This window comes from Mangifera indica, chromosome 1 (assembly GCF_011075055.1).
Source record: "Mangifera indica cultivar Alphonso chromosome 1, CATAS_Mindica_2.1, whole genome shotgun sequence".
Classification (NCBI taxonomy): domain Eukaryota; kingdom Viridiplantae; phylum Streptophyta; class Magnoliopsida; order Sapindales; family Anacardiaceae; genus Mangifera; species Mangifera indica.
Genome location: NC_058137.1, coordinates 2,509,694 through 2,520,896, shown reverse-complemented (window position 1 = coordinate 2,520,896; position 11,203 = coordinate 2,509,694). Strand labels below are relative to the sequence as shown.

The 11,203-nt window shown below is 32.8% G+C and overlaps 2 protein-coding genes across 2 annotated transcripts; one reads left to right on the top strand and one right to left on the bottom strand.

Annotated features, from left to right (window-relative positions):
• Window positions 1–1,117: 1,117 nt before the first annotated feature.
• Window positions 1,118–3,867, bottom strand: LOC123200171 (putative UDP-rhamnose:rhamnosyltransferase 1). Its single transcript, XM_044615348.1, has 2 exons — window positions 2,535–3,867; window positions 1,118–1,999 (listed from the first exon to the last, which is right to left on the bottom strand). The coding sequence occupies exons 1-2, from the start codon at window positions 3,818–3,820 to the stop codon at window positions 1,939–1,941; spliced, it is 1,347 nt and encodes a 448-aa protein (XP_044471283.1). The 5' UTR covers window positions 3,821–3,867; the 3' UTR covers window positions 1,118–1,938.
• A 4,851-nt stretch (window positions 3,868–8,718) lies between these two features.
• Window positions 8,719–11,203, top strand: LOC123213613 (ABC transporter G family member 20-like). Its single transcript, XM_044633091.1, has one exon. The coding sequence runs from the start codon at window positions 8,962–8,964 to the stop codon at window positions 11,092–11,094; it is 2,133 nt and encodes a 710-aa protein (XP_044489026.1). The 5' UTR covers window positions 8,719–8,961; the 3' UTR covers window positions 11,095–11,203.

The window sequence follows — 11,203 nt, the reverse complement described above, 5'->3', positions numbered from 1 at the left end:
AAGTATATACGCATAGTTTTATTGATTGTGAAATCAAGTTTAATAAAATTATATATACTTAGTTTTAAATATATAATTAAGTATTTTGATGATATATTTCATGTGATTGAATGATTTTAAATTAAAGATAAAATAATGTTTAATCATATTATGATAAATCATTTATATGTTTCTTCAGTATTCAAAACTGAGTATATATAACATTGTTAGTATATAATCTTGGTATCAAGTTACATAATATATAAATATGAATATGTTGTATATGACTTAAATAAAAAGGGTGAGGATTTGAATATTATTAATCATTTATAGTGACATATGCATGAAATATTTAAGAATAAATGTTTGGAAACAATGATGGATTCTTGATATTATAAATTATTAATCTTTTTACTTTAAAGTTTGGGAAATTTTATTTAAACTAATTTATAAAATATCATATATATAATTTATTTTGGTGTTAAATTATATAAAATATTGAATTATAATATATTATGTCAATTGAGTGATTTTTCCCTACAAAGTTTTATGAAAGTGATATTATATGACTTTGTTTATTATATGTTCATTCTTTATTTTCAGTTTTATAAATACAACTTCATTACTCAAAATATTGTTCTATGTGACTTCTAGTATAAAATCAAAAATTGAAAAAAATAATCAAAATATAGCATCTAATGCAAAGCCAAATGCTTTAAAATGTTAATTCTTCGGATGTCTCTGGATATCCAAAGTTTTCTTATGCTTGCTACCTTCCACCACGAGCCATCGAATGAGACTAGCGTATTGGATGACAAAGATATATATGGTGGCTAAATACAACAAGGACCCTTCTTTTAGTGTCAATTTGTTAATAAGATTTAAATTATGGTAGCATTAATAACGATTTGGTAAAATACTATAATATTTACAATTGTGTTATTGAATAACGTAAAAAAAAAGGGTCAAATGACTATTTCTCACCCAATGTTTGGTGAAAAGACCAAAACAAACCTATGTTGAAAAACTCAAATATTTACTCATCCTTAATTTCTATTAAAATTGTCGTTAAATATAAGAATAAAATCATTATCTTAATAATATTATTAAAAAATATAAAAATCTCATTTTCCCCCTAAGTTTTAAAAATAGACTTTCACCCCCAAATCTCAACTTTGAAAAATGATTTTTCTACCTCCAAATCCTTAGGTTTTCTCCTTTCTGACGACTCCACTGCTGACAGCCACCATCTCTATCCTCTCTTCTCCCTCTGTCACCGTCAACGACTCCGATGACATGCAAAGAAGCTCTGACTGATGAACAATCAAAGACGAATCGGGGATGAATTGAAGACCATCACGTTTCTGTCGATTTTCATCGCGTTCTGTTGACTCAGCTACAGTCATCGTGTTTTTGTGGCCTTCTGGTCTTCTCCTAGCCCATGGTTCCAGACGTGGCTGTCGATTTCAGTTGACAAAGCTGAATGATATCCCGGATGCATTTGTAATATTATAAACCAGCAAATCTGGTGCTAAAAAATTATAGAATGATGCTGAGACAACTGAGAAATGAAGAAGAGGGACTTGATATTCTTGAGCAATATTGACCAACCAATGATTATAAAAATCACAGACAATCCAGTCTGGGGATTGCTCAGCAACAGACTTTTTCACTGGATGTTGAAGCATATCGTAAGCAATCTTTAAGTGCTGAATTTGATCAAAAGAAGGAAAGTCCACTGTTGCCTCTGCACCTTCTGGAAAAAGTTCGTCATTGCCCAAGGATGGTAACGGAAACTCCACAAACTGATAGGGGTCACCGAATTTTGAGGAGGTTCAGGCAGCTTCTTGATGTTTCTTGGGGTTGATATGAAGGAGACTTCAACTCCAGATTTGGCTAAAGCTATGGAGAGGTGAAAGAATGGCGTCAGGCGACCGAAGGCTGACCATGGAAGCATCACTACGTGAAGTGGTTTAGCCATTTTCGATTATTTGCAAGGGTAGATGGCAAGCTTGGACGGCTAAAATAGAAAATATCAAACCATCAACAACTACTATGACCCTTCAAATAGAAAATATCAAAAACATTTTCCTTTCATATCATGCATGCATGCATTCATTCCTAATATAAATATCATTAAACCCCCTACCTTCATCTGCACCCACCTACCCACCATGCATGACTATTTTCGTGTTCAGTTCTAATAATTTGTTTTAATCACATAAACAATTATAAAAATCCAAAAAATCATAATTGATTCAATCAATTTCACACAGAATCACTAAAGCTGAAAAACTTTAATCTCATATTTGTAACATCTCAATTTTAATTATAAAACCATGTAGATCTCAACTTTCTTAGTAATAAAAGATAAAAGAGCAAGAAAAGATGCCGGTGTAAACTAGAAGAATTGACAACAAGTTGAGTATGCGAGTTTTGAAATATTGAAATTGATTCTAAGATAAGTTTATATAGGGGATAATTTTGCCCTACTAACCATATTTGTATAAACACCAAATGCATTTTATTTTATTATTAATATAAATGATAATCACCATTGGTAGGTGACCGCATTTGTCTTCAGATAGTCAACAAATCTACCAAGATAATCTTCTTGCAGATTCTTATCATTCAAAATCGAAGTGGCTCCTGTAGCTTGAACCGTCAACCTCTCTCCTTCCACGGAGACCATCGCTCGTCTCAAAGCCTTGGCAATGTCATCCCTGCTAAACGATCCATCTTCTCTTCTTTCCACTCCCAAAGCAAGACCCTTTTCAATCAATAGCTTTGCATTAGAAGGCTGATCGACTAAGAATGGTAACACAACAAGACGATGCCCAAATTTCAAAGTCTCTATCATTGATCCCCACCCAGCGTGAAACAATGACCCCCCAATCGATGGATTCCCTAAAATTTCTAACTGTGGTGCCCAGCCGATGCACACCATCCCTTTGTCTCCATTGAAACATGGAGGCAAAGCTTCAAGATCATCAGCAGCCCACTCAGGTTTCCTCAGTGCCCATAAGAACGGCAATTCTGATAACTCGAGCCCATATGCTATCTCATATACTTGATCCTTTGTAAGCTTACACTCACTACCAAACCCAACAAAAACAACTGATTTTGGTTTCTGCTGATCAAGCCATTGAAATATCTTCCACCATCTATCATCAGTAATTTTATCTCTTCTGTTTTCGTTTTCTGGCGTGAGTAAACCCACAGGAATCACAGGTTTGCCAATTTGCTTTTCAAGTAAGTTCAAGCGTTCGCCTTCAAATTCTGGACAACTACGAATAGCCACTGCTTGACATCCATTGAGAACGCTGCCAACCCTTTGCTTAGATGATATCCCGGATGCATTTGTAATATTATAAACCAGCAAATCTGGTGCTAAAAAATTATAGAATGATGCTGAGAAAACTGAGAAATGAAGAAGAGGGACTTGATATTCTTGAGCAATATTGACCAACCAGTGATTATAAAAATCACAGACAATCCAGTCTGGGGATTGCTCAGCAACGAACTTTTTCACAGGATGTTGAAGCATATCGTAAGCAATCTTTAAGTGCTGAATTTGATCAAAAGAAGGAAAGTCCACCGTTGCCTCTGCACCTTCGGGATAAAGTTCGTTGCTGCCCAAGGATGGTAACGGAAACCCCACAAAATTGATGAGGGTCACCAGATCTTGAGGAGGTTTAGGCAGTCTCTTGATGTTTCTAGGGGTTGATACGAAGGAGACTTCAACTCCAAATTTGGCTAGAGCTACGGAGAGGTGAAAGAATGGGATCAGGTGGCCGAAGGCTGACCATGGAAGCATCACTACGTGAAGTGGTTTAGCCATTTTCGATTATTTGCAAGGGTAGATAGCAAGCTTGGAGAGCTAAAATATACAACCGCTAGAGAAATGCTAGATCTTTATATATAATTTGTCAACAACATCCAATTAGGTCGAGACGTATTACCTAAATATTTTTTTAAATGCTCAAAATTAATGCACGTTTATTTTTTAAGAAAGTATACCAAACGATTATGTTAACGTTAGTGCAATAAAAGGCAAGTGCATGCAAGCTGATTGTCCTAAAAAGTGTGTGTCTATAAATATAAATATATATATATATATATATATATATATATTAATGAAAAGAGAAATGATCATATGGGTAGTGTCTCAAGGGACTGGCAAATGTCTTTGTCAGCGGAGAAAATTATGCTAACACTAGTAAAAGAAATATTAGTTAAAGTAATCATTAAAGATTATGTCTTTTGTCAGCGGAGAAAATTATGCTAACACTATTAAAAGAAATATTAATTAAAGTAAGGCCAAACGACTATTTCCCACCCAAGGTTTAGCGTTTTCTCAAATATCCCCCCTTTAACTATGGAAACACCAAATACCCACCCATGACCGGTTAGATTTAACAGAACCCTAACGCCTAAAAATTTAATCTCATTTTCCCCCCTAAAAGTTTAAAAACTAACATTTTTTCCCTAAGCTAAGTTTGCAAAGATTACATTTTCCCCCCTAGGGTTTATTTCCAAACCCTTCCAATTTCCAAACCCTTCTCCGTCGCTTTCTCCGGCGCCATCACCGGCCGTCTTCCCCTCCCAACGGTTTCTCTTCCACCGACGACCCCTCTCAACTCGACCTCAACGCATCCGATGATCTGGGAAGCCGTCTGGGAAGAGAAATCGTCTTCCCAGACGACGAAGACGAGATCGATCGATCTCGTCTTCATCGTCTGGGAAGACGATTGTCTTCCCAAATGAAGACGACTCGTCTTCCCAGAGGACGACGAGTCGTCTCGTCGTCTGGGAAGACGTCGTCTTCCCAGACGACGACGACGACTGGGAAGACGAAGAACTTCGTCTTCCTCGACGAAGTTCTTTGTCTTCCACAGCTTCTCCGACTCCGATTGGAAGTCCAAATGGGAGGAAAGAGATCTCCGGAAGGTGAGGATGCTTTGGGAGGGAGAGACTGTCGGCAATGGAGCCGGAGACCGTCGGCAACGCTTCGGGAGGGTGAAACTGCGATTTTTTAAAACTTAGGCTGGGGAGGGAATTTTAGTTTTTAAAGTTTAGGGGGGCAAAAATATTCTATTTTAGTTTATTTTTAATATTCTAGAGAAAATGACGATTTTACCCTTATAGGCGTTAGGGTTTGGTTAAATCTAACCGGCCATGGGTGGGTGTTTGGTGTTTCCATAGTTAAAGGGGGGACATTTGAGAAAACGCTAAACCTTGGGTGGGAAATAGTCGTTTGGCCTTAAAGTAATCATTAAAGATTTTGTCTAAACTTTTTTAGGAAAATCTTGAATGATTTTATTTTTTTTTAAAGTAAATTTTATTTTATTGTTAATAATATCTCTTTCTATAATTATATTAAATTTGATATAATTTTTTTGATAATTTTTTTAAGAGTATATTCTATGTTTGATATATTATAATTTGAAGGTTTAAAAATTTATTCAAAAATAAATTAATTTTTAATGTAATATAGATCAAAGTAAAAAAATGAATATAAAAACAAAAAATGAGTGCAAGTGCGAGGGATTGTGTGGATGCGAGTGCACCAAAAATATGTGTGCAATACAAAAAATTATAAAATATATATATGGTGCGCAGACATTATATATATATATATATATTATAATGTAATATATATAATATAATATAATATTTTTTATATATGTATAAAATAAATGCGAGAAGTGCATGCGCGCACTTCCTTGCACTCCTATATTTATTATATTATAATATTTTTACAATGCACATATATTACTCTCTAAGCACTCGCACTTATGTTAATTTTTTGTTTTGATTTGTTTTATACCAAAAATCGATTTGATTTTGAATCTTCCAATAATAATTTTCAAACACAAAGTATATTTTGAAAGAAAAGTTATAAAAAAAAATTATATCGAATCTAATATAGTTTATAGAAAGGAGTATTATTGGAAATAAAATTAAATTTATGTAGACTAGTAAAATCATTTAAAGTTTGTCTGAAAAAGTTTAGGCAAAAACTTCCGTGCCTATTTTAATTAATATCCCCTAATAAAATTTAGAATTAAAAAAAAAACCAAACATGATATATTTAGGAAAGTCATAAGGGATTTATTTTAAGGAAATAGGAAAAGGAGATACGTGTGAGATATCAGGGGTAGAACAATATTATTAGTATATATTTTTATATATAATTTAGATACATAAATAATATGTTATCATGTGATTGAATATTATTTTATATTTAATTTAAAATCATCTAATTATATGATGATATATTATTTGTATACCTAAATTATATATTAAAAATATATACACATAGTTTTATTGATTGTGAAATCAAGTTTAATAAAATTATATATACTTAGTTTTAAATATATAATTAAGTATTTTGATGATATATTTCATGTGATTGAATGATTTTAAATTAAAGATAAAATAATATTTAATCATATTATGATAAATCATTTATATGTTTCTTCAGTATTCAAAACTGAGTATATATAACATTGTTAGTATATAATCTTGGTATCAAGTTACATAATATATAAATATGAATATGTTGTATATGACTTAAATAAAAAGGGTGAGGATTTGAATATTATTAATCATTTATACTATAAATGATTAATAATATTCAAATCCTCACCCTTTTAACGATTGCATCTAGTCGGTTCACAATTTTGCAGATCATACCCCCACAGGCCAACCCAAAATTGAGAGGTTGGGCCATATTGTGGGCTGGCCATTGTCATCAATTATCATATTTTCTTCAATTTACCCTGTAAATACGCTATGTTTTAAACATATGTACATGTATATTTATTGTAAGTGTCAAAGGACTAAGTCCCACAGAAAGTTTGTTGTACTATCAAATTAATACCCTTTAAGTATTAAAAATCTAAATAGTTACTTGTAGGTAGTTGAAATTAATAAAACTAATTAAAATTATCTATTTCTTCCCTAAATTTAAAAAATTAATAATTTTTCTTTTTGATTAAATTTTGAAATATTATATTTTTTCATTAAAGTTTTTTTCTTTTCTTCCTCTTTTTTTTTTCAGCACTGTCATTGATCAGTTCTCTTTCCCTCTCATTTTTTCTCCTTTTCAGTTAAAACTCCAGAAGTGAAAATATAATATTTTAAAGTTTAATCATGAGAAAAATTATTAGTTTTTTAAACACAGAGGAAAAAATAGATAACATTTATTATTTTTAATATTAAATGATGATTTTACTCTTAAAACTTAACTATTATATTTAATTTTAATTGTCTATAGGTGAAAATTTGAGCTTTTAATAGTTAAGGGATATCAATTTGAGAATGTAATAAACTTTGGGTGGGAAAAGGTCCTTTGGCCTATTTTATATTAAATTTACAAATTACAATATTTATGTTTAATACCTGAAGAACAAATTTTGTCTAAACGAATGCAAGTTTATTTTAAGTTTCCCATTTAACACGTGGAAAAAGTTTTGCATGCAACTCCATTTGATACTCATTGTTTAAGTTTAAAGTATTGTTTGAAATTTCAATTACAACCTTAATTAGATCAATGGATTTTTATTGATTCTCTACTGAGCAATGTAATGAATATATAATTTAAAGTATTTAAATATTCAGATAATATACCATCATATGATTAGATAATATTTTATTTTTAATTAAAAATTACTTAATTATCTGATAATAAATCATTTATATACATAACTTTATGCTTAAAACTGTGTATATATGTTATTATTGTTCTCTATATTCTTTCTCTTGTTTGCTTTATCAGCATTTAACAAAATTTATCCCTTTTCTCGATATGAAGTCTACTTTTACTGTTGTTTCGTGTTAGTTGAACTAAACGGTTTAAATATGGAAAATGTTAAATGCAAGTTGGTAGAATTTTTTTGTATGTGACATTGAATCTGCAAAATATAATGTTTATTCATAAGTTAAATGCTTTAAAATGAATCATGCCTTTATATTTCACTTTCAATATGTCAAAAATATTGAAAATAAAAAAGGGTTGCATCTTTCAAATTATATATATAATTTTTTACATTCAATTTGAAATAAGAATAATTAATATAACATATAATTAGTTTAAATATAATTTATTTTGTGACACATGGTAAACTTGTTGTAATATATAATACTATAAATAAATTATTTATATAATTATTTTAATCAATTTTATTAGTGTTTGATGAGTGAGTACAAGAGGCACAATAATCAGTTCAAAGTTTAGTGTCAAAGATCATAGTTATATAGTAATTGCTGTTTTCGAAGAAAGGGCAAGGAAAATGTGCTCCCACTAATTAATTGTGTAGGAAAAATGTTTTGGTGTGATCCAAATAACCAACCAATTATGCATCATTACTCATTGGGATTCATTCTAGAATAAAGTTTCACCAAAATAAATAAAAATAACGATAATATTTAATTATATAATGATAAATTAATATATATAATATATATATATATTATAATATTATATGTACATATTTATAGTATATAAATTATGTATACAGATAATATGTTATTATATAATTAAGTATTATTTTATTTTTAATTTAAAATCATTTAATCATATGAAAACACATCATTTATATACTAAAAATATATATAAATAATTTTATTATATATTATTACTCTTTATATAATCTCAAGTACAGTTTTATCCATTAAGTTCTGGAATACAGTTGAGAAGCAAATCCCCTTAGGTTCTCTTCAGAATTCTCAGGGCTTAAGCTACGGGCTGTTCTAATTTCTAAATATAAAATTTAGTGAATATTCGAGGTTGATTTTTTTAAGATTTATCTACAGGCTTATATGATTAGGCGATGTGTGTATGCATATATATATACACACACACACACACATATATATATATACACAAGCCTCTCATAGCCACGCACACGTACATGTGTGTATGCAATAATTGTGTAAGGAAGGAAAAACATCTCTTACAAAGCCAATTCTCAGTTAATGGCTGATCGAAGAATTACTCCGGTAACGTCAACTCCTGACCGCGAAATAGAGTTTTATCAAAGTAGCAGGTTCTCATATGATGGGCAAGCTGAATCCTTTCATAGCCAACATGTTATCGAGGTGAATTATGGCAGTAATAATGGTGAAACATCAGCATATCCTTTCCTTCTTTCGTTTAACAACTTATCATACAGTGTCAGAATTCGTCCCAAAATGTTATTTGCTCCGATTCGAATGAGTGGGGGAGAATCACAAGAGATCCGCCGCAAGGTTTTACTCAATAACATTTCTGGAGAAGCACGGGAGGGGGAAGTTATTGCAGTTCTTGGTGCTAGTGGAGCTGGGAAATCGACTTTGATCGACGCACTTGCAGGCCGCATAGAGAGAAAAAGCTTAAAAGGATCCGTCACTTTGAATGGCGAAGCTATAGAATCGCATGTCTTGAAGATTATTTCTGCGTATGTAATGCAAGATGATCTTTTGTATCCAATGTTAACGGTTGAAGAGACGCTGATGTACGCCGCCGAGTTTCGGCTTCCTCGGATGGTCCCTAAGGCAAAGAAGAAGGCGAGAGTTGAAGCGTTGATCGATCAACTCGGGCTGCGAAGAGCAATGAACACTGTGATCGGCGATGAAGCTCACAGAGGCGTATCTGGAGGCGAACGCCGACGAGTTTCGATCGGAATGGACATTATTCACGATCCAATTCTCTTGTTTCTTGATGAACCCACCTCGGGGCTTGATTCCACCAGCGCATTTATGGTGATTAAGGTCTTGCAGGGAATTGCAAGAAGTGGAAGCATTGTGATGATGTCTCTACACCAACCCAGTTACAGAATTCTCGACTTACTAGACCGTCTACTCCTCCTCTCCCGTGGAAACACCGTATACGACGGCTCACCGCTTGATCTTTCCCGGTTCTTGAAGGATTTCGGCAATCCGGTCCCTGAGAACGCGAATCAAACTGAGTTTGCCCTCGATGTGATTCGTGAACTTGAAGATTCTCCTGGCGGAATCACAAGCTTGGTTGAGTTCAACCATTCATGGCAGATGATGAACAAAAAGAAAGAGGCACAGGAAATGCCAAATCTTTCACTTAAAGATGCAATCAAGGCAAGCATTTCAAGAGGAAAATTAGTCTCTGCTGATACATCTACAGATAATTCAAACTTCACCTCTATTCCAGATTTTTCTAATCCCTTTTTTATCGAAGTGACAATTCTTTCCAAAAGATTGTTAAGAAACTTATCAAGATTGCCTGAATTATTTGGAATGCGGCTAGGTACAATCTTTTTAACCGGGCTTATTTTGGCTTCTCTTTATTGGCACCTTGACAATTCACCAAAAGGCTCAGATGAGCGATTTGCTTTCTTGAGTTTTACACTAATCACCATCTTCTTCGCCTGCTTAGAAGAAATCCCCTTTTTCATTGAAGAGCGATTTATTCTCATAAGAGAAACAGCTTATAATGCTTACCGTATATTATCTTATGTCCTCGCTCACACTCTCCTGACCATTCCTGCTTGCATCACCCTTGCTCTTGCTTTATCTTTAACAACCTTCTGGTCAGTTGGTCTTTCAGGAGGCTGCTCAGGCTTCTTCTTCTACTTCCTCGTAATCTTATTCTCATTCTGGGCTGGAAGCTCCTTCACAGCATTCATATCATCAATTATTTCAGATACCACAATCAGTTTTACAGTTTCAGTTTCCATTTTGGCTTACTTCTTACTTTTCAGCGGCTTCTACATCCACCGTGAGTCAATTCCCAAATACTGGAAATGGTTTCATTATATTTCCATGGTGAAATATCCGTATCAAGCAATTACCAAAAACGAATTCAGTGATTCCAGCAAGTGTTTCATGAAAGGAGTGCAACTTTTTGACGTGACGCCATTCGAGGGTGTCTCAACGGAGACGAAGGTGACCCTTTTAGAAGACATGGGCACAACTTTGGGCACTAATTTCACAACCTCGAGCTGTCTCTCAACTGGTATGCAAATTTTGCAGCAGAAGGGAGTGACTGATATAAGCAAATGGAATAACTTATGGATTACTCTTGCTTGGGGGTTTTTCTTCAGGACTATGTTTTACATCGTGTTGTCTTTTAGGGCAAAGAACAAGAGGAAGTGAGGTCGATCGTTCTGTTTTACGTTGACTATGTCTTATGCCATGCTTTTTTATTTTATTTTTCGTTTTTTTAATTTATTTTTTATAATGTATCAAGAACAATAAAACTATG